The 24773-nt window shown below is 37.1% G+C and overlaps 1 protein-coding gene across 8 annotated transcripts in view; it reads left to right on the top strand.

Moving 5' to 3' along the window:
- The window catches only part of Ankrd28 (ankyrin repeat domain 28), a 182804-nt gene that overhangs the window by 84363 nt on the left and 73668 nt on the right, over nucleotides 1-24773 (top strand). For 7 of the 8 annotated variants that reach the window (XM_013515633.1, XM_013515636.1, XM_013515634.1 and 4 more), the window contains one exon: nucleotides 16408-16486. In XM_013515633.1, the coding sequence (XP_013371087.1) occupies nucleotides 16408-16486 (79 nt within the window). Of the gene's footprint in view, nucleotides 1-2139; nucleotides 2262-16407; nucleotides 16487-24773 lie in introns of all 8 variants that reach the window. The other variant, XM_013515638.1, reaches the window with a different exon arrangement.

The raw sequence follows: 24773 nt of genomic DNA, 5'->3' as shown, positions 1-24773 counted from the left end.
ATACTTTATATTGCTTGTGTTTGAAAATGGAGAAAGCCACATGGCAAGGACTACTGGCTGTCTGTAGGAGTGGAAGATAACCTCTGAGTGACAAGTGGGAAAACAGAGGCCTCAGTCTTAGAACCACAGAGAACTGAATGTTGCCCAAATGAGCCTACAAAGCAGATTCTTCTTTAGTCACTCTTCGAGATCAGAGCACAGCTCATTAACATCTTGATTTCAGCTGTAGGAAACCCCAAGTGGAGGACCCAGACACAGTGTTTCTGAACATCTGCTATAGAGCTATGAACTTAGAAAAAAAAAATTGAGTTTTTGTAAGCTGCCAAGTTTCTGGTAATTTCTTCTGAAGCAGTACAAAACCATCTTAAATATCTCTTTAAGGGTCGGGGATGTAGCTCAGTGGCACAGTGCCTACCTGGCAAGTGCAAGGCCCTGAGTTCAGTTCCTGGTACCAGAATATATATATCTATCTTTAAAACTGACACAAATATCTCTTTTTGGAATACCTTTCCTAGTCTCTCCACTAGTATTATACCAGCCTGATAGATTGCACTTTCAACATTTCCTTCACAATACTTCTGTTATTTTCAGTAACTTTCATCCCTGGAAGTAGGGACTTTGTTTGTATTTATACCCAGTATATGCTAAACATGTATTTATATTAGTATATTAGTCAGTTTTTTATTACCTTAACAGAACACCTGTGACAGACTAACTTTATAAAGAAAAGAGGCTTATTAGCTGAGTTGTGGGTACTGAACATCTAAACAGCAATAGTGGACTCTGGTTAGGAACATACCCATGGCATTTTTACCTCATACATATGGTAGTGACAGGAGTATGTGTGAGAAAGAGTTCATGTCTGCAACCAGAGAGAAACTGAAGCCCTACAGTCCTCTCCAAGGGACACATCCATTGACCAAAGGACTTCACGCTAGGCCTGTGTCTTACAGGTCCCATTATTTCTCACATCACCACTCTGGAGACCAAGCCTTCAACCCAGGAGGCTTTAGGAGACAAATTGTATTTAAACCATGCGAGCAGCTGTTTCCAAGTGTTAGAAATGAATGAATACAAACAATATAGCTCCTAACTTTAGCAAGTTTATAATGTAAAGGTATTTGGTTAGTTTGTATTTTTCTTTAAGGATGCTAGGTAGGGGGGTGTGTGGTTTTGGTATGTTGATATTTTTCTTTTGGTAGGTAAAAATCAACATACCAGCGTACTATTAGACTGGTTTCTAAGTGTCACTCTTTGGGCAGAATGATCTAAAAAGTGAACCCTGTGTTACTAAGTGTCAGTTGCCCAAGTTCAGTTAAGCTAAACTGGCTTCCAAATCAGTTTAACATAGAAAGTATAGATTTTTTAAAAAAACAAAAGCAAACAACCAAAAACAGGTGAACTGGACATGCATGTGGACAAAGACAGTATTGTCTGATGAAGTCATGTATCATTTGAGGCTTTCTGTTGATTATCTTCTGTTGATTAACCCTGACTTTAGAGGAACAACAGAATAAATCCGCTCGGTGTTAAGGGGACATGTTATACAGAATCTCCATTGTCTTCATTGTTTGCACTGTTAAAACAAAGTATTTGAGATTGGGTAATTTGTTTTTTTTTTTTTTTTTTTTTTTTTCTCCAGTACTGGAAATTGAACTCACGACCTTGTGCTTGCCAGGCAGGCGCTGTGCCGCTGAGCTAAATCCTCAGCCCCTAGATTGGGTAATTTTTGAAGAAAAGAAATTTATTTGTCACAGTTCAGGAGACCAGGAAATCTAAAATCAAGGTGCCTACAGGTTCAGTTGTCTGTGTGCTGCGTCCTCTTGTGGGGAGGAACACTTTGCTTCTAAATGGCAGAAAGTGCAAGGGCAGAACAAAATACTGTGTGAAGCCTTTTGTGTAGGGCCCTTAATCCATTCTGAAGGGGGGCATTCTCATGGTCCAGTCAGCCCTTAAAAGACCCTGCCTCTCAGTACTTGTCCCCTTGGCAACACCTGAATTTGGGTGAGAACATAGTGAAACCATTTTACCTGAAGTGCTCAGGAATCACAGCTGGTTCTAGGGAAGGCATTTAATAAAAATACTTAGCATTAGAACTTTCCTGGCAAGCTAGAAATAGTCTTCACTATTGTATTACAGATCTGAAAGTAAAGATTACAGGATTGATGAACACAGCACAAAAGCAACACAGAAAATTATGGAAACCTCAGGGGTGAAGAGGGGATCGATGTTGGGCGCTGCCATTCACTGTGAACTGCTGAGTAAGCCAAATGCGTAGTTTTTGATAATATGGGGTTCACTTTTCAGAACATGCTGCCAAAGGAGTGTACATATAAACAAGCCTAAATAACTGATTCATTGATAATTGTGCGAAGTACTTGTACTTTGAGTCAGAATTCAGAAAGGAAACTTCTTGTCCCATCCCATCCAAATCACAAAGAAAATATTTTATTTGAATTACATAAGTTTAGATTGTCTGCTATAAAATGGATGACTTTAAATTACTGCCAGGTGTGGTGGCGTATGCCTGTAACTCCAGCACTCAGGAGGCTGAGGCAGGAGGCAAGTTGGAGGCCAGCCTAGGCTACATAGTGAGTTCAAGGCCAGTCTGAACTGCATAGTGAGACCCTGTCTTAAAAAACAAAACAGAAACAAACTAAATTAATAAGAAAAGCAGTTTTCATAGAATTATGGGAAAGTCTTGATATATTTTTGTCTGTTGTAATTAACTGGTGAATAAGTACATTAAACTTACACAAATATTTTAAACTAATAACCTTCTAGTTCTTTTCTTTGGTAGTTTTTACAGAGAAGCAGTTGTTTCAATATAATTCACCAAAGTAATCTGAGACTTATTCTGTATACCAAGTCAAAAAATGATAAACTAATCATTTTAGAACACATTTGACCTTACATATGAAAAAGAAAGTCCTAGTTACAAAATGCTGTAAGTCAAACTTTTATGATCGATTTGGAAAGTAAATACAGTGCTGGTTTCTGCATTTTGTTTACAAAACAACTGGACAACCCCCCCCCCTCCACTGAGATTACAATGCACAAATCTCTGAAAATAAAATTTCTACATGTGTCTGTCTGTCTGTCTGTCTGTCTGGGAAATGGACCCATGGACTTAGTACTGAGTGACATTCCCAGCCAGTTTTTTATTTTGAGACAAGATATACTAACTTGCCTGGGCTGGGCTCTAATTTACAATCCTCCTGCCTCTGCCTCCCTAAATGCTGGGATTACAGGCATGAGTCACCATTGCCTGGTTTATGTTAACTTTGAAAAATCAAATAGGTGGTTGTGAGGAGCATAGGTGCAACAGTTAAGCAGCTTTTTCAATTTTTATGTGACTTTATTTTCATTTTGAACATTAATTGAAGAAAACAAACCTCCTCAAACCAACAAGAGAAGCCCTTGCTGTTAAACTAGAAATACCATTTCGGAGCCTGTGTCTTCTACAAATACTTTGATATGTTTTCACCCTTAGTTTGTTTTGTTTTGTGAAATCGGATCTTGATAAATTGATAAGTTGGCTGTCATTGACCTCACAGTCCTCTTGGCTCAGCCTTCCAGGTGGCTGAGATTATAGGCACACACCATTGTACTAGGCTAGATACATTTTTAATTGATGTTTTGTCTGACACTTTTTTCCTTTTCCTTTCTTCTAACCTTTAAACTGTGAAGTATTGCACACTTAACCTATGTAAAACAAATATAGAACATGGTTAACACCTCAGAATTTCCCATTATGATCAAAACTTTACACTCCCACTGTCAACAGCTAGTATGAGACCTTGCTTCAGGGATGATGGAAATTAAAACTGAGGCCTAGGCACAAATTTACAAAGACTTTTAAGTAAATGAAGATAGGACTTCAGCCTGAGGAGCTGAAGGAGCAAGGCGGTGAGGAAGCCCAAGCTGGGCCATTAAACCAAAGAGAAGAGAGCAGTTTTTATGGGTGTCTGGGGTGGGCTAGGGTCTGGTTGGTCTTTTATTTCAGTTCTGGTTTTTGCCAATGTAGAGAAATCCTTATGACTTAAAAGGCAATCTGGTTCCTAGAACATGATTGCTTCTGCATATGGGGGATAGCTTCACTTTTGTGGAGGCTCTGCTGGAACCCAAGATGACTTGAAAGTGTAAAGCAATTATTGTGACTTTGAAACTACCCATTCAAGCCAGGGATATAGCTCAGTGACATAAGCGCCTGCCTGCAAGCGCAAGGTCCTGAGTTCGATTCCTGGTACCAAAATAAAATAAAATAAAAGTAGAAACTACCCATTGAAGATGTAAAAGTTGATAGTCAAGTATCCTTGAAAATCTTTTACCTTGGTGTCCTCAAAGTTAAAGATGAGATGGTTTAGGTAAATTAAGGGCTATGAAACCTTAAATTTTAGGATTTTAGAATCCTCTAAAATACCTCTAATGATTAACTTGCCTACAGAAAGAGCTGAGCAGGGATCTAACTCAAAGTTTTAAGGTAACAAAGGAAATAGGCACAGGGTCTAAATACAAGTCTCTTTATTGGTTTTCTTTATAATTTTGCTATCAAGTTATTTATTCCTTAGCAATTTAATTTAGTTTTGCATATAATAATGTTTCCATTTGGGTCTGAGTTACTTTGTGCAGCACTTTTTATTTTAAAAATTTCCCCAGTTTCATTAAATGCATGTAATACAGCTTATGCATTCTGATGTTAATGAATGGTATTATTATTTTCAATTTCTCTATTAGGAATAGTCAGCTTTTTGTAAACATTCTAAAGGATATACCTGGCATATATATTAATGTATATATATTAAGCTTTACTTTATAATGTCATATTATTAAACACTTCACATTCCCATGAGCAGTGTATAAAAATTCTTGTTGGTCCACATCTTTAGACCACATTCTTGGTTTTTGAGGTGTGTAGTTAAGTGGTATTATAAAAAGTTTTTTTACTTCTTCTATTTCCTGGCCTGTATCTCCCCAAACCCTTGAAATCTCAGAAATAAGTAACTTTGTCTATTAATGAGACAAAGATAATCAGTGGCTTGGAGACCATAGACGGCTTTAGGGTGGGGTTTGGTCACCTAAAAGACCAAGACTTAATTAGAAGGCTGCGATTTTTCAGCCCCGCCTCCAACTTCTGTCAAAGGGAAGGTGCTAAATATTGACTACTGGATCACCAATGGCCAGTGTTGTGATTAATCCTGTCTATGTAATGAAGCTTCCATAAACAGCAAAAGGGTTGGGCTCAGGGAGTTTCCAGATACCTAAACACCTGGAGGTACTCAGAGGGTGGAGACTCAGAGCCCAGAAGCCCCATGCCCTTTTCCCCACACCTCACCTCTTCATCTGGCTATTCATTTGTATCTTTCATTAATAAACTGGTAAACATAAAGTGTTTCTCTCAGTTTCATGAGCGGCTGTAGCAAATTAATTAAACTCAAGGAAGAGGTATCAGGAGCCCTGATTTATAACAGGTTGGTCAGGAGTTTATGATAGCCTAGTATTTACGACTCGCATTTGAAGCTGGAAGAAACTCAATTGTGGGACTGTGCCTCAACCTGTGCCTGACCCTGTTGTCTGGTAGTTGGTGTCAGAATTAAATTAGCAGAAACCCAGCTGTGGTCCTGGAGAATTCCTTGTCATATGAAGAAACACTTTTCTGACATGTCAGAAGTTACTATATTGAATGGTGTGTAAGTGAAAGGGAGAAAGTCATGGGTTTTCCTCTTATATAGTGGTGTGTTATTATTTGGCTTTTTATTTAATGACAGTGTGAAGCCCCATTTTGTGTGTTTACTTAGATGTGCACATACATAGCCAGCCCCTTTCATGGAATGCCTACGACATCTCTTACCAATTTACAGAAGCTCTTTCCATATTGAGTAGTAGCCATTTTGAACTATATTTGTTACAAACTCTGTTGTCATTGAACAAAAGATTCTAATTATAACGTTAAAAAAAAAAAGTAAGTCACTTGTCCAAGGTTTCCCTTTGTAGTTAATGCTTTTGCTGTCTTGAGAAGTCTTTGTCCAACTTGAGTTATAAAGGTAATGTTAAAGTCCACTTTTTTGGTAAGTAGGTAGCCAGGATCACTTGAAAAGATTATTTCTACATTGAATTGTCTTTCACAGGACCTACCATATAATTCAGTGGTAAACGGCTTGGCTGTCATGTGCAAGGCCCTAGGTTTGATTTCCGGCACCATTGAAAAGAATAACTAAATATATTAAACAAAAGCAATTGATCATATAGTCATGAATTTCTTAATAACAGGTTATGTTCTGAAACATGCATGGTCATGGGACTGCTATCACATGTGGTTCATTGTTGAATGAAATTTGTTAATGTAGTGTATGACCGCATTTGTGTGGGTTTACTTCTGGATTCTCTTCTGGGCATGTCCGTCCTTTTTCCAGTACCATATTGTCTTGATTACTTCAGTTTCACAGTAATCAGTGAAATAATAACAAATGAGGCTCCCAACTTAATTCTGTTCTTTCTAGATTGTTTTGGGTGTTATAGTTTCTTTGCCTTTCCACATAAAATTGTGTGAATTAGTGTCTATAAGGAATCCTTTTGAGATTTTTATTGAGATTACAATGGATCTATATATCAAATTAAAGAACATCTTAGCATGAGTCTCCCAGTCCCTGAACATGCTGTTTATTTGAATCTTCTTTGATTTTTCTCACAAGGATTGTATACTTTTCAGTGTACAAGTTTTTAAAATTTTTTTGTTAGATTTAGAATCATTTGCTTCATCTCAGCCTTTTCTTGCTACTGTAAATAGAACATTTAAAATCATTTCATTAGTCTATAGAACTGTGATTGGTTTTTGTATATTGACCTTGTATCCAGCAACTTTTCTAAGTGCATTCTAGGATTTTTTTGGTTTGTTCCTTGTGATTTTCTTTGTAGCTACTATGCCACTTATAACTAGAGGTTTTTATTTCTTGTGTTTTGCTTCTTATGTTGCTGACTAGAACTTGGAGTGGTGAGAATAGGTATTCTTATTACTGATTTGAGAAGGAAAGCAATTCAGTCTTTTATTTAAATGGGATGGCATTTGCAGTTCTTTAAAAACAACTTTTAATAGATTAAGGAGGTTCCCTTCTATTCTTGGTCTGCTGGGCATTTTTAAAATTATGAATATGTGTTGAATTTTATAAAATTTTATTTCTAAAATTTATAAAAATTATGTGATTGTGATTTTTAATCTATTAATATAGTGAATTATATCAGTTGATTAGTTTTGAATGAGACTTGTGATTCTAGAATAAACCCCATTAATCAGATGTCTGATTATTGAATAAACCCCATCTCAATCAGATGTCTTTTTCATATATTGCTGGATTCAATTTATTAACATTTAGTTGAGCATATTTCTGTCTTCGTTGATAAGGGATATTAGGCTTTAGTTTTCTTACAATATCTCTGACTGGCTTTGGTATCAGAATAATAATGTTGGTTTATAAAGTGAAGTGTTTCCTCTACTTCTCCTGTATGGATCTGAAAATTGGTATTATATCCTCAACTGTTTGGTAGAATTCACCTTTGAAACTATCTGGGTTTAGAGTTTTCTTCACTAGGAATGCAGTTGTAGGCTATCGTAACTTTGCATCATAGCCCACACTGTATTTCCCAGGCACAGTATGCGCTTCTGCTTCTGTCTTTATCCTCTTTTTCTCTTTACTTTACCCAAACTTGCTCTGCAGAGCCAATTTCTCCCCTGTTCTTTACTTTTACTTTCTTGAATAAACTTTGCCACTGCTATTTTTGAAAAAAAAAAAAAAAGAAAGAAAAGAAAAGCAATTCTATGAATTCAGTGTCTGTGGTAGCCATAAAATTATTCAGGCTTTTTTTTCCTTGAGTATTTTTCACGTGAGGAATTAGCCTTCTTTGTGTAAATATATAAATAATTATATGCATAGAATTGTTTGTGATGTTACCACAATCTTATGTACTGGACGATTTTCTTGATAATGCTCTCTTTTGTTCTTAGTATTTGTTCATTTGTTTCTTCTGGCTAGGAGATTACCAATTTCAAAGAACCAACTTGTGGATTTATTAATTTTTTTCTATTTTCCCCTTCATTGATTGTTTTTTAAAAAATCATTTCCATCCTGGTCCTAGCTTGGTAGTTATTTTACTCCTTTTCTAGTTTCATAAATGAAAGCTTAAATTACTGATTTAAGACCACCTTTTCTGATACAAGCACTTAGTAGATTAATTATCTCTAAATACAGTACTGCTTCATCCCATAAAATTTATTTTTTGTGGGGGCAGTTTCCGGTACTGGGAATTGACCTCACAACCTTGCGCTTGCCAGGCAGGCGCTGTGCCGCTGAACTAAATCCCCAGCCCCAACTAAATTCCCAGCCCCCATCCCATAAAATTTAGTATATTGTTTCATTTTCATTTTGTTCAAAGTAGTTTTCTAATGTTCCTTAGTATTTCCTCTTGACATGAGTAGTTCTACTTCCAGTTTAATTTTGTTATGGTCAAGGAACAGCTTTTGTCATTTCACTGAATCCTAAAGAAATTCTTTTACAATAGAGAAGCACACAGTTTATAGATGAATAATGGTTCCCCTGTGTGTTGAGAAGCAATAAGCTAGATTTGATCCGCTTATTTTCATAGCTTCCACATAAGTAAGAACATGGAAGATTGCACTGGATTTGTAGGCCGCCTTAGGCATAGCTTAACAGTATTGTAATCCGTGAACATAGGATGCCTTTCGAATTTGTTCGTGTGTTCAGTTTCTTTCATGAATATTTTATATTTTTGTTGTAGTTTTTTGTTTTTTTTTTTTACCTTCTTGATTAAATTTCTGTTTGGTTGGTTGGTTTGTATTTTGGGGTTTTTTTTTTTTTTTTTTTGAGATGTTGTGCAGGGGATTGCTTTCTTGAGTTCCTTTTTTTCAACTGGTTTGTTACTGGTATATAGAAACACTATGGACTTTTTGTGTGTTTGAATTCACCTGATGTCTTGCAACCTTAACTGAATTTGTTGTCCTGTTCTGACAGTCTTTTGGTGGAGTGTAGGTTTTTCTATAAATAAGATTATGTCATCTGTAAGTGGTAGTAGTTTGACTTTTCGCTTTCCATATTGGATGCTCTTTCTTTCTCTTACCTAATTGCTCTGACCAGTAGTACTGTGTTAAGTAAAAATGGTGGGCATACTTGTCTTGTGTTCAGATCTTAGAGGAAACATTTTCAGTTTTCCTCTTTGCAATGATGTTTGGTCTGAGTTTGTCATATATGCCCTTAATTGTGTTGAAATATTTTCCTTCTATATCTAATTTGTTGAGTTTTTGTCATGAAGGAATGTTGAATTGTATTAAAATACTTTCGTGTCTGTTGAGAGGATCATATGGTTTTTGGCTTTCATTCTTTTGATATGTGTGTCATACTTATTGATTGGCATGTATTAAGTTTTGCTTCTATCCAAAGAATAGATCCTGCCCAGTCATAGTGTATAATCCTTGATGTGCTTGTTGGATTTTATTTATAAGCTAGTATTCTGTTGAAGACTTTGGCATGTGTTTATCCTTTTTTGTGTGTCACTGTCTAGTTTTGATATCAGTAATGGTACTCTTTTGAAATGGGTTTGGAAGAATTCTCTTGCTTTTGATATTTAAGAATAATTTGAGAATTGTTTATTAGTTATTCTCTAGAGCTTTAGGCTGAGGCAGGAGGGATTGCAAATTGAACCCCACCCTGGGCAAGTGATTTAGCAAGACCTGGTCTCAAAATTTTTAAAAAAAAGAAAAGCTGGGAGGAGTTAGTTCACTGCAGAGGCCTTGGATTCAATGTCCAGTACCACCAACAATAAAAGTGAAGTCATCCAGTTGTTCACATGCTTTTTATTTACTGATTGAATTTGTTTGCACATTATCAGTCTGTTTTTCTGTTTTTTTTATGGTTCAATTTTAGTAAGTTACATAATCCAAGGTTTTGTCCATTTCTTGTAGGTTTTCCAGTTTTTTGATGTAGAATTTTTCAGTAATAGGCCCTAACAATCCATTATATTTCTATGATAATCAGTTATTATTACTCCATTTTCATCTCTAATTTTATTTATGTAGGTCTTTTCTTTCCCTTCCTTCCTCTCTCCCTCTCTTCCTCAGCAGAACTGCAGATTGAACCCAGGACCTTCACACTGAGCTATAGTCTCAGCCTCCTTTTTATCTTGTATGTTGAGTTTAGAGCCTTTTAAAATTACCCAGGCTAGGCTCAAACTTGTGATCCTTCTGCCCCAGTCTCCCAGAATGCTGGGATTACAGGCTTACCACTATACCCACCTTCACTTTTTGTATTAGTCTAGCTAAAAGTTTGTTGATTTTAGTTTTTGAAAAAAGCTCAACTTTTCTCTCATTGGTCTTTCATAATAATTTTCTTAATTTTGTTTATTTCTGCTCTGATTGTCATTATTTCTCTCCTGCTAATTTGGTTTGTTCTTGATTTACTAGTTCATTGAGTTGCATTGCCAGGTTATGTGTTTCAACAAAAATTTTAACTTTTAGGTCCATATAACTGTCACTTAACTTTGATGATGATAATGATGGGTGATGATGATGATGATGGTGGTGATGATGATTTTGTTGACAACTTTCTGTCTGGAAGAGCTCTCCTTTGAGAAAAGCGAAGTATTAAAGTCCTCAACTGTTATTCTCCCTTAAGTTTTAATAATATTTGCTTTATATATTTGGATGACCCCAAGGTTTGGTGCATATGTATTTACAATTATATCCCCTTGCTGAATTGATCCTTTTCTCTCATAATGGCTTTCTTAGTCTCTTCGTATAATTTTTGACTTAAGGTTTGTTTTATCTAATAGGAATATAGTTATACCAACTCAGTTTTGGTTTCATTTGTTTGGAATATCTTTTACCATTCCTTCCCTTTCAATCTCTTGATTTACTAGTGAGGGGAGTTTCTTGTAGGCAGCATATACTACTTGGGACTTTATTTTTCTTTTGTTTGTTTTGGTTTTGTAATCCATTGAGCTGGTCTGTATCATATAATTGGAGAATTTAATCTTTATATTTAAGATTATTACTGATGTGTAACAATCTAGTCTTGTCATTTTGATAATTTGTTTTCTGGTTCTTCTATCTGTCCTTGTTTTCCTTTCTTTCTCTCTTACTGTTAATCTTTGTGATTGATCATTTTCTGTAGTTTGATTCTTTTCTCTTTCATTTGTATATCTATCTTATCTGTTAGTTTTATACTTGGTATGTTTTCATGATGGTAGTTATCATTTCACAGTAGATTTAGGCCTCAGGCATTTCTTATAAAGCTAATTAATCTAATAGTGATGAATTCTTTCAGATTTTGCTTGCTAGAAACTTTATTTCTCTTTCGTGCCTAAAGTTTTGTTGGGAAGTTTTCAGCTGTTACTTCATTAAGTATGCTTTTCTGCCTTTCTCCATTTCTTTTTCTTCAGAAACTACTACAGTACAAATATTTATTCTCTAAGCTATGTGTTGGCTTACTTTGTCATTCATTACTTTTTCATCTTTTTTATTTTTCTTCTGACTGGGTTAATTTAAGAAAACTATCCAGAGAAATTTCTCCTTCAGCTTGTTCTAGTCTCTAGTTGAGGCTTTTAACTGAGTTTATTTCATTGACTTTTTCTACTCCAAGATTTGTCTGGTTCTTTTTTTATTTGGTTTGGTTTTAGTTTTTTGAGATACTGTTATGTCTTGCTATGTAGTCCTGGCTGGCCTTGAACTCACTATGAAGCCCAGGCTGCCCCAAACTCATTTTTCCTGACTAAGCCTTCCTGTGCTGGGATTACAGGCATGCCACCACCACATCCATCTTGCTAGTTTTGGGGTGAGATTTTTATTTTATTTCTAATTCTATCATGAATTATATATTAGTCAGCTTTTCTGTTGCTGAGACAAAAAAAAATACCCAATATATACAACTTAAAGAAGGAAGGGTTTATTTTGGTTCACAGTTTCAGAGATTTAAGTACATGGTCACTTGGCTCCAAGGCTGAAACATAGTGGAAGAAAACTATTCAACTCATGGCATCTGGGAAGTAGAGAGGAAGGGTGCAGAGACGAGATATATATAGTTCCCAACGTCACCCCCCTATGACCCACTATGCCTCTATGGCGCAATTAGACCCCATTTCCTAATAGCCCATTGAACTACAAACTAATCAGTGAGTTAACCCATTGATGAAATCTAATCACCTCTCCAGGAGTCTTTTAATCCAGTCAAGGTGACAAACAGTAGTAACAAGAATAATAAACCTCTGGTGAGGTCAAGATTAAACAGCCAAGATTTCTCCAGGTCAGATACTGGAAAATAATTGTGTTCCTTACAGATACCCTGTTTTCCTACTGTTTATGTTTCTGGTGTTTCTATATTGATATCTGTGCATCTTGTCCAATAATTGTCTTTTCCATTTTGGTTTTTTTTTTTTTTAATGCTACAGTAGGAGGATTTTTAATACTACAGTAGTGAGTGCTACCATGCTAGTTTGATAATATGTGTAACCTTTGATTCTGGGGGGACTTGGTATTTTGTCTCTGCAATTCTTCAATTGTAGTTCTTGTCAGCAATGTTTACAGTTGTATCATAGCTTAGGATACAGGTGCTAATGTGAATGTGGTGGTAGCCATTGTGTTGAGGGCAATGCTGGCTTCTGGTTGGCTGTTAGGCCATGCTCTGGTGTACATGGGTGCTGCACCCCAGCTAACTCTGCAGTGGGCTGTGAGACCAGGCACAAGCATGTAGGCCACCACTGTGCTTTGACTTCCACTCTGTATCGTCCTACCTGTTCCCTAAGGGATAAGACACTGCACAGGGTTGGAAGGTAGAATCTAAGCATTTTTGCTGACCTTGGAACGGAGCAGTTAGGATTGTGGTGCCACAGTCACCCATATGAGCATGTTGGAGTGATGACATTCTCTGTGGCTGCTAACCCCCAGGATGGGATGTATCCTACCAGTGGTCCACTTTCAAGATGGCACTAAACTATGGCAGCTTATCATAGTGGTAGGGGATGTACAGCATAAGCACCTACCCTATAATAATACAGCCACAGGAACCACAGGTGGTGCAGATCTGTAATCCCAGTTGCTTGGAAGACTGAGTCAAAAGGATCACAAATTTGAGTCTAGCCTACCCAACTTAATGAGACCTGTTTTGAAATTAAAAATTTAAAAAGGGCTTCCAGTGCAGCTTAGTATTAGAGAGCTTGCCTAGCATGTGTCAAAGCTCTGAGTTCAATCCCCAGTACCTATCACAATCCATCAATCAAAATAAACTACTTTCAGGCAAACCCCATAAGATTTGATCATTTGCCTTAGTGTTTCAGTCCGCTTAGCCACATTCACATAGTCAGCACAAACTGTTGGATAACAAGCACATCTTAGCATTGATGAACACATACCCCATGGTGTGAACACAGTGTGTAGGTTTGTTAGTGGTGGACCACTTGTCAAAATACTCAGAGTGCCAAAGTCATCATTTATTTTACTCAGGAAACCAAGAATACTGGTTATTCATGTGAACCAGTGAAATAACAGTTGTTTCAGAGCTTTTTGTGTTCCATAACTTTAGGTAATCAGTGGCGGGGAGGGCACCTAAATTGTTTCAAGCATTTTGCTTCCCATAGTGTTTCAATACATATATGTAATCATATATTCTGCATACATGTAGAAATCCGTTTACTTTTCCTTGAAGTCGAATTACTTCATACAAAGAGATTTTTTTTTTTGCAATACATGTTGCAAAAGGGAATCTTAAATATTTTATTGCCTAATTTTTAGTGTTTAACTAGGAAAGTAAAATATGGGCTATAAATTTTTTTCTGTGAAAATTAACCCATTCCTCTTTTTTCTTCAGTTTGCCCTGTCTTCAGTTGTAAAGAGCAAAAAAATATGTTCCTGAGTCACAAAATACATTGACAGGATTCAAGATAGAATGGAATGTCTACCTTTAGTTTCTGAGAATCTCCATACTGATTTCAGTAGTGGTCTAGTTTACATTCCCACCAGCAAGGTAGAATGGTTTGTTCCCTCCACACACAGCCTTGCCAGTATTTGATATTTTTGAGTTTCTGATGATAGTCATTTTTTCTGCAGTAAGACAGAATGTCAGTCTTGTTTTGATTGGTATTTCTCTAACGGCCAAAGATGCTGAACATTTTTTTCCTGCACTTATTGGCCAGTCATAGTTTTTTTTTATGGAAAAAAAAGTAAAACAAAATTTCATAACAAAATAGTAGGAGAATAACAATAATTAATACATTGAGTATTGTTATCTTTAAAGTAGTTAATCTAGAGTATAAGAGTGTTGAGTAATGTCTTTGTAGTCCATTTTGTTGGAATGAAAAATAAGGCTTTGTAAAAAAATGACTGTAGGACTGGGGATTTAGCTCAGCGGCAAAAGCGCCTGCTTGGCAAGTGCAAGGTCGTGAGTTCGGTTCCCGGTACCGGAGAAAAACCAAAAAAAAAAGAAAAAAAAAAAATTAATGTAGTTAGAGTAACAAAAACTCTTGGCTTACCAACAATTTAACATCAATCCCACTATATCATCTTCCCTTGTAATGTTTTTAGATACTATTATAGATAGCTAAATGTCTTTTTGGGAATGAGGGTAGTATGTGTCCTTTTGTTCCTAGAAGGTTTTTTTTGTCCTAATTTATTCTCAGTAGCACAACTAGCCTTTCTTAGAATTATTGAAAGATTCTCAAACTAGAAAATTATTATAAAATGAAGTAAATTTTATCTTGTTAAGTCGTAAAAGCTGTAAAAATATTATAAAATGATGAAAAAAACCCAAATAAAGTGCCTGTTCTAAGACATTTATGTCTCTATTATAATAGTCTGGGTATCAGTGAACCAAGCTGGTGGGGCAGCTCTGTTCAAGATCATTTGTAGTCTTATTGCTTGGTAGTCTTTGGTGTTTTGGCCTACATCTACATAGTCAAAACTAGCTCAATTTCACGTCTTCCTTCCAGTCTGTGGGGAGTGCGAAAATATTAATCAAGCTCTAGGTTATGACCTGGAAGTTTGCCCATTAATTTCTCATAACCATTGTTCTACACTATTTGTAAGTAAGTAACATAACTTTATAGTAGGCTAGAAATACTGTATACCTTCTTGCTATATGGCTGAACTTGTATTTCTATAGACAAAGGGGAGAACATTATAGAAGACAGCTAAAAAATGTCAGAAAATCTTTCATTCAAAACATTGGATGTAAATTTCAATATAAATATTTCTAAGTGGATAATTTTTCAGGTGCACCAAGTTAGCAGTACTCCACTGTAACTTTAGATGGGGTGTATTAATTAAAAATTCCTGAATGTACTATTATCTTAAAACGTTGCTTCTCCAACTGGAAAGCACTGTTTTAGGAGAGGAGGTCCACGAAGCTATACATGAAATAATAGCTTCCTTTCCCAGAGGAAGTTTTAGAAGAATATGTATTTTATTAAAACAAACATGCACATATTTTGGATATGAATGTTAAACTAGCGGGAACATTAAGAAAACCCTTAACATTGCATCAAAGGATAATTTCAGATCCCCAGAGACTCTCTTTGTGCCATGGTGAATGCTCTCATGGAAACAGTTTGATAAGCAAATCTTTTGGTTTGTGTAGATTGTTTTATAAAACTCAGTCAACAGTTTTAAAATGTGTAAATTAGGGAAATAATGGTGGCAAAATGTACAGTATGTAAAAGAAATACGCCACTGTCTATCAGCAGTCTAGATATCTTTATTCCAAGAAAGTCTTAAGCTATTTCTTCATCACTTTGATTTTTATTTTTATTCTTTGATGCACTTTATACAGGTTAAGTATCTCTCACCCAAACTGCTTGAGACTGGAAGGTTTTGATTTCTTATTTTGGAATTATTTGCATATACATGATTAGATGTATTGTGGGTGGTACCCAAGTCTAAACATTTCATGTTTCATGTAAACCTTATGCCGGTGGTAGTGCGCCTGTGGCACATGGGCTGCAACAGGCTGTTTGTTAGCGTTGAAAGCTCTAAAAGGTTCCCCATCACTGCCTTATACACAGAGTGTAAAGGGCATCTTATACATTGTTCATAATCATTTTGTGCATGGAACAAAGTTTTTTGTTGTGGCATTTTCCACTATGGTATTACGTTAGTCTTCAAGAACTTTGGAACTTAGCATCTGTAGTATTTCAGATGTTCCAAGTAGATATAGTCAAGCCCTGTTTTAAGGCCAGAATTTGTTTACAGCCTCTCTTTTAGCAAGGAAATAGCATATATTTTATCAGTGGGTCTTGCAGACTAGACTAACATGGTGGAAATAATCAATTCATAGTTAAATGTTTTTTCCTCATTAAATTGTATTAAAATTAACTTCATTTTTAAAACTGATGGTCCATCTTCCTTTCTTATCATAGGACAATGAAAAGAGAACCCCATTACATGCTGCTGCCTATCTTGGAGATGCAGAAATCATTGAACTGCTTATTTTATCTGGTATGGTAACCTTTGTGTAATAAAAGTAAATTACAAATATTTTTGACATAATGTTTCTCAAACATAACTGACTACTGTATAATCTGTTTCTTCTTCTTTTCCCCCCATAAACTGAAACATTTATTTATTTACTCTTCAACTTCTGATCACATATCCTGTTCTGGGTGTAGAGTACATTAAAGAACAAAACAAAGATTGTTTCCCTGTGGAGCTTAGACTCTGCTAAAGAAAACTAGTGAATAAATGTGAATAGATTTTACTGTATGTTAAAAGATAGGTAAGTACCGTGGAAAAATGAAAAGGTCAGTCAGAATATTGAGAGGGAGGTAAAGGTTACAAAGTATTACATAGTGGAATTTATAAGAGGGTTTACTCTTACAGAGAGTTACTAGGAGATGATTGCTATTCTTCAAAAGGGAGGTGACAGGGGCTGGGGATTTAGCTCAGCGGCACGGTACCTGCCTAGCAAGTGCAACGTCGTGAGTTCAACTCCCGGTACTAGAAAAAAAAAAAGGGAGGTGACAGTGGCTCAGACCCAGGTGCAGTAGTGGAAGTAGTAAGAAATAGTCTGATCATAGATATATTTTAAATTTAATCCCAGCAGGCTTTCTGTCTTTGAATAGCTTTTATGTAATTTTACTTGGGGATCTGTGAAGCCATTTTTAAGAAATTATCCTTTATTTTTTAATTTTTTCTTCACTATTCTTATCTTCTGAAATAATGCTAGAGCTGTCTAAGTAAATAATATCTATTATGATCAGACTGTCTGTAGTCCTAAAACAAAGTCAAACAGAGCTTAGAAATATTACTGTTATAGCCAGATTGTTTTAATGATATTTATTGGTAAAAATGTGTGAGTTGAACTGTGCGTATGTTGGCAGGTTGCCAATATATGCATAATAAAATTGGAGAAGTAGTATTTTTTATTTGATGTATTAGACAAAGAAGTACTGGGAGAAAGAAATCTTACATAAAGATTCCATTAAGTAGTAGCTCACATAGATTTTTAACATAACTTCATAAAATTTTTAAAATGCGGTTTTTGTGGCAAATTTCATAATTATAGAATTAAATATGGTCAGGCATAAGCCCAGCTAACATTATTAGTTCTTTATTAATTACTTCATCTCTGTACTTCCTTGAAGATTTCAGTCCATCTATAGATGATTGCTTACTAGTTTTCAGCTAAACTGTACTAGATAGAACTGAAGAGGTTAAAAAAAGTCCTGTTTCCTTCTAAGTGAGGTATTTTCTCTATTATACAATAAAAACTGTTAGGTCACAAAATTCTTACCATAAGTATTGTCCAAAAAATAAGGTTTTTTGCTTTGTCTTTTGTATGTTGAGGAAGAACTAGCTGTGCTAGAAACAGTACGTTTCCATTTATTTTAATGTCTAGAACTTCTTGTAGCAGCACTGATGTCTTGGTTTTTGAAGAGGAATCTTAAGTCTTCTAGAGGCTCACAGGAGTAGCTTTTTTCCTTTTGGGTTATCTTGTTCTTAAGGGGTTGTAGGGCTGCCCTTTCTTGTTTCCCAGTCAACTTTCTGATTTACCAAGGAGACTTGAGACATCTCTCTTTGGCGCCCTTTACAGCACATGACTGCCATCTACTTAGGAAGATAGACTGCCTCTAGGAGTTGTGGAATTTCCTGCCTGTGCTTGATAGATGATTGTTTGTCAGTCAGCCTCTTTCCTTCCAGATGGCTACATGGCCAGGTAGTATCAGAAAGGCATATTTGAAGTCTGTCTTTAATCTGCCTTTTCCCAATATCAGTGCTCCAGTATGAGCTATTAGCTCTGCCTTCTGAGCAGAGGTTCTTGTGGGGAAGAGGTTTAGCTTCAGTGCCATGTTGTGAGCTGACAACTACAAAATCTGCCTTTGAATCTCCTTGGACAAAGTTACTTCCATCAGTGAAACACATTTCCTTGGGGTCTTGGAGGGGCAAAGCACTGATGTCCTGCCTATTTGTATATGTCTGAGAGATGACCTGTTTAGAAAAATGGCTAACCTAGGGGCCTGAAGGCATCAGAAGCCTGCCTGACAAGCGTGAGGTCCTGAGTTCGATTCCTGGTCGACCCCCCCCCTCCCCCCAAAAAAACACACACAAAAAGGAATTTGGGCCAGGGATCTAGCTCAGTGACACAGCACCTGCCTAGCAAGTGCAGGGTCCAGAGTTTGATTCCTGTTACCAAAAAAAGAAAGAAAAATAAGAAAGCAGGAAAGACGCAGGGTTAACAATAGTGCATGTTTTTATAATAACCTCAGGGTATTTATAATAACCTCAGGGGTATCTGAAAGCATGGCCTGATACTTAGTGAGCTGTTCCATCATTAACCACAGGTAACCTTTCGTCTCTAGAATAGCTCTGAGCTGGTGGGGTGTCAGAACTTCTAGTCTGTGTCCCAAAGTCAACTTTGTAGCTTTTTCTGTTAGTACAACTGTAGCTGCTGTTGCTGTCAGGCACAGTGAGTATCCGGCAGCCAGCCATTCCACCTAATTTCTTTGCAGAGTATGCCACTGGGAGAGGTTCTTGCCCTCGCCTTTGGGCAAGACTCACAAAGTGATTCCTCCCTTTTCTGATACATAGAGAAAGAAAGGTTTTCTTAAGTCAGGTATTCCCAGTGCTAGAGCTTAAGTAAGGGCATGCTTAATTTTCCTAAAGGCATTGTCGGTCACTTTTGTCCATTCTAGTGGCACAGACTCGGAACCTTTGACAGCCTCATGTACAAGCTTTGCCATTAGTTCAGCATTAGGTAGCCAGATCCTACAAATGCTGGCCATCCCCAGGAATGAGCAAAGGTATTGTTTGGTGGCGGGAGCCCTAGATCACAGCCTGGATCCCAACCCTAGACAGCTGTCATCCCCAGGTATTAGAATATATCCAAGATATTGAACTTCTTGAAGGGATATCTGAGCCTTTTCTTTGGAGACTTTGTATCCCTCTTAGCTAGAAAGTTGAGAGTCTGTACAGTGTTATAGTTAGATAATTTCTGAATTGGGCTACAAACTAAAATATCATCTACATACTGTAGGATGGCCCCTTGTTTAAGCTGAGTTCCTCAAGTCTTTCTCTAGTACCCAAACAAGAAGGTAAGGACTGCCTCTAAACCCTTGGGGAAGAACCATACAAGTGTATTGCTGTTTTTCTCTTGAAATGGGATTTTCTCATTCAAAGGCAAGTAGAAATTGGGAGTCTGGATGCAGGGGGATGAGGAAAAATGCATCCTTTAAATCTATCAATTAGTGTCCCCTGGAAATTGGGGGAGAATTATATATGATCTGTCACTAAAGGATGGATTGGAATGACAACCTCATTAATGAGGCAGAGGTCTTACACCATCCAATATTCTCCTGAGGGCTTTACCACAGGGAATATGGCAGTATTACAAGGGGACTGACAAGGCTTCAGAAGGTCATATTTGAGAAACTTGTCTATGAGAGGCTGGAGACCTTTACTTTCCTCTTCGTTGGCTGGGTACTGCTTTCAGTTAGGTAGCCGGCCAGGGCCTTTTAGTCTTGTAACTACTGGTATGGCAGCATTTGCCCTACCAGGTGTCCCATTATACCATGCAGCAGGACCCACTTGTCTAATTTGGTCAGGGAGAGCTGGAGTAGTACCAAATAAAATGTATTTTGGCCTTAGCTGGAATTTGAGAATTGCCCCCAGTTTAGCTAATAAATCTCTTCCTAGCAAGGGAACAGGACACTGTGGGACAATTAAAAACTCATAGTTAAGGGGCTGGGGATTTAGCTCAGCGGCACAGCACCTGCCTGGCAAGCGCAAGGTCGTGAGTTCGATTCCCGGTACCGGGGGCCGGGGGGGACTCATAGTTAAATATTTGACCTTCAAAGTGGTACATCAGAGCAGGAGTAAAGAATCACCACCTAGGGATCCTGTCGACCCCCAACTGTGGCTATGGATGTAGAGGAGAGTTTTCTGGAGAAGGAAGTCCAAACAGAATGAGCTGCTCCTGTACCAGTAAGTAGTTGAATTGGCTCACTTACGATGTCTGAGTTTACCCAGGGTTCCTTGGAGGAGATGGTAATGTCTATGTACAGGGCATTACAAGTTCCCTTTGGGCCTCTAGTCATCAGAGCAAGAAATGAGGGTTTTGGCTGGCCTGCTTCCTCTCTGGGACCAGGGATAGTCAAACCTCCAGTGCCGTGAGTTGGTACATTAATAGCCTCACGTATGGAGCAGGGCCCAGCCAGAGGGTTGGTGCAATCTGGTGCCCTTTATCTAGTCTTCTTGCACTTGAAACAGGAATTCCTTCCTTGGCTATCCCTGGGTTTTTCGTTAAATGACTTGGGTGGACTACAACAGCTATAATTTTAGCCTTTCTCCTTTGTCTTTCCTCTGGTCCCTGTTGGTTGACCTATCACTTTTCCGTAAGTCTTTCACATTCCTGAAGTTAACACGAGAAATTCCTAGTAAGTACAACAGACCTATGAATGCTTTCAGTTCAGCTAGTGAGGTGTTGTAAATCCATTTTTTAATATGGTTATTGGTGCATACAGGACATTTTACTCGCATTTCAGCCTTTGTATATTTCATATTTCCTCTGTTACAATTTCAACAGTGTTGGCATTCTGTCCAATACATTTCACCCCTGCCAAGATCCTCACTGTATTTTTGGACCTAGTTCTAACATTGGATCATTCCATTTGGTTGTGCAGTCATTTCACAACATTTCAGCTACTCAAATGTGTACTCACATTGCTATTTTCTCGTCATCTGATCAAGGAGATCTGTATTCCCTGTGTCTGTATCAGTCGACTCTTGCTCCATTTCACTGTTACAGGAACTTCAGTTCACAGTCATTGTCAAAGTCGTCATCATCATCATCATCCACCCACACCACTCTTCTGTTATGAAAGCATGTATTTTACCATAGTGGATCATCTTCATCATCCATGCATGAGTAATCTGATGATTTTTTTTTTTTTTTTTTTTTGGTAATGGGAATTGAACTTAGGACCTGGTGCTTGCCTGACCGATGCTGTGCCACAGAGCTATATTCCCAGCCATGATGATTCACATTTGACCTCCTCCAAAACTAGCAAGTCTGGTTTTTCATGCGCCAGTGTACTGTATTGGGCTACTTCAAAAATCAAAAGAAAACTTTTTAAAATGAATCCTGGAGTGGTGTGGATCAATTAGACCTTCTGTGATGCCCAGGTTAAACATACGCAAAACTAGTTAGATGGAGCATGACAAGAGTAAAGAACTTCGTTTTGCCACTTTTGTACACACACCTTACCATTCATCATACTAAGTGCGTAAAGACATAGATTGCTTCCTGTATCTCTCTGGGAAAGGTATTGAGATGTGCAGCCAGCTACTATTATGCAAGAGTGCAAATTTACAATAGAAAAGTAAGAGATGTGTCCATTGGACCCTGTGTTATCCTCCACAGTTACTCTCAAGTACTTATAATACCTAATATAATAGAAAAGCTATATAAATAGTAGTACTGTATTGTTTAGAGTAATGACAAACCGTATGTGTTCAGTACAAGCATTTTTTTTCATTTTTCACCTAAAGTTGGCTGAATCTGCAGATATGGTTGGACACTAGTTCTTGATGAATAAATGTATGATTATACAGTGTAAGTTTAGGCTCTTATCTCTTTTAATAAATTTCTTTACATTTTTGGTCTATTTCCCACATCTGTGTTGGAAGTATGGGCAAAGTGGGATGTGGTAGGAGTGCAAGACACATGATTCATTTCCTGTGGCTGCAACTCAAGTTCTTAGACTTTGTTTCTCTTCAGAGTTTGCAGTTAACCTCTGATTTAAGAAAATTAAATGAAACTAAGTTGAGTTTGTAGTAAAATGAGTTGGAATAAAACCCAAGGCTATGCTGTTGTCAAACTTGGAAATGAAAAAAAATAAACGGACTTTGTGTTGCCACAAGAGGCACTACAAAAAGTGTAAATGGCGCAGGCCCTTTGGCCAGAAATATTTGGGTGCAACCAGGTGCGGTGGTGCACACCTGTAATCCTAGCGCTCAGGAGGCTGAGGCAGGAAGATCGTTGTAAGTTCGACCAGCCTGGGCTACAAAGTGAGCTCAAGGCCAACCTGAACTGCATAGTGAGACCCTGTCTCAAAATGACCAAAAAAAAAAAGAAATATTTGGGTGCAAACCCTGGCCCCACCTTTTACCACTTTTGTTACCTTTGGGAATTCACTCAACATCTGCATGTGCTTGATTTCCTTATCTGAAAAATTAGAAAAGTAAATGATGGTTGTTATTTTTTAAGCATTCCTTTTTCTTTTTTCCTCACCCTGTTTGATCCTACCAAATAAAATGATGGCTTAATGTCAGAATTTTTTTGTGTGACTTTTACATATGTTTCCTTAATTCTCCCCTACTAATTTTGAAAGATCGCATTCTGCAATAGTAGAGATTTATCTATGGGGAGCAAATGAAATAGAGTTTATTTCTACAATCTAGAAATACAAAGATTAAAAGGAAGTAGACCTAATATATTTTTATAGATGAAGCAATAAGTATATTATCTTTCTAGAGTCAAGAGACAAACTTTAAAAATTTATGTAAGTTCCTTACCAAAATCCCTACTCCCAAAAGCTGAGCAAATAATAAAGGCTCGTATAATTTAAGGATAAAATGATTCTAAAAAGTAAGAAGATAAATAATACTTAGGATGTGTACCTGTTATATTTGACAGTATATTTGTGTTCTTAGTCTCTCTTCTCTCGTTGCTGAGACAAAATGCCCTACACTCAAAGTTAAAAGGGGAAAGGTTTATCTAGCTCACAGTTTGTAGAGGTTTCAGTCTGTAACTGACTGGCTCCAAGGTAGGGTGGCATAGCAGAGGGCAGCAGTTCCTGGTGGTGGAAGACAGCAAAAGCAAGAAAAGCACAGGGAGAGATGAGCCTTTTTCTGTCCCTTATGTGTTGTATCTAGACTGCTGGGATTAGGGTGGTGCCAAACCAGTCAGTGGACTGTTTCAGCAACATACACTCTTAATCAAAGCAGCATCACACACTCGAGATTCAAAAAAGGCCTAAGATTGCATGAGGCTTTGTGGAAACATCTATACACAAACCATAACACTTGGACAAGTGTTAGTCTTGGTCTTTATGAAAATATTTCTTTACATAGTTGGGAAAAGAACCAGAAGAGATTGTGGTTTGGTGGTATTTCTTTAGTTCATTCATGTTATATCAATTTACACTAACTCCTTAAATTGAATGTTGATTAGAACAGTTTTATAGAAGCATCTGCAAATTTTGGTATCCAGTGTAGGAAAGGGGCCTTCAGAACATCTTAGAGGTGAAAAAAGTATAAGCAATATGAGTAATTCTAAATTATATATTAGAAAAAAAGAATCAGGTTATATCATGTACATGTACAAATTCTCTGTGATGAATGTGATCCTTACGTATATCTAAAATGTGCCTATAAAGTCTGATTAAAGAAGAAAAAAATTATATTAGAAATAGAATGCCAGAATAGCAAAGTCATAAAATACTAATTACAGGTTGGGCATCCCTAATCCAGAAGTTCAAAATTTGAGATGTTCTGAAGTCTAAAACTTTGCTCAATAAGTTTTGGGTTTCATATTTTTTTCAGATTTGAGATGTTCAGCCTGTAACGTATATATAACTATTTCAAATATATTTGAAATACTTTTGGTCCCAACCATTTTGGGTAATGGCTGCTCAACCTGTATATCCAAATTTAATTTAGAGTAAATATCAGGACCAGGGATATAGCTCAGCGGCACAGTGCCTGCCTGGCAAGTGTGAGGTCATGAGTTCAATTCCTGGTACAAAAAAAAAAAGTGTCAGAGGTCTTCAGTGGTACAGTAGTTCCCCTTATCTACAGGGCTAGGTCCATCCCCAGTATATCCCACAAGCCACAGATATTACTAAATTTATGCTGAGCACTTCAAAATAAAATAGAATGTTAAAACTGAAAATGGATTATAAAGATTATTTCTCATGATCCCTTATTTTATAAGTAATTGAGGTTCAAAAATCAAAGAGTTGGCAGAACTTGGTGACTGATTAGGTGAGGGAGAAAGTAGGTGAATTAGCTATCTTAGAATTGAACCTGGAGTCAAGATATACCCCTGATTTGAACTGCTGACTATGGAATTCACTTTATAGAAACAGTGCCATGCGTTTAAATTTGAGGGCCAATCCCATTTATTCTTGCTCTGCTCCTCTTTTCCCCCATAAGAGGCAGGGATTATGATTAACAAAATAAAGATCCAGGCTCCACAGACAGCCCCAGGTCACATGCCTATGGGTTA

The sequence above is a fragment of the Chinchilla lanigera genome, unplaced genomic scaffold (assembly GCF_000276665.1).
Source record: "Chinchilla lanigera isolate Chin_1 unplaced genomic scaffold, ChiLan1.0 scaffold00029, whole genome shotgun sequence".
Lineage (NCBI taxonomy): Eukaryota > Metazoa > Chordata > Mammalia > Rodentia > Chinchillidae > Chinchilla > Chinchilla lanigera.
Note: the sequence above shows the minus strand (reverse complement) of the source record. Positions and strands in the feature narration are given on the sequence as shown.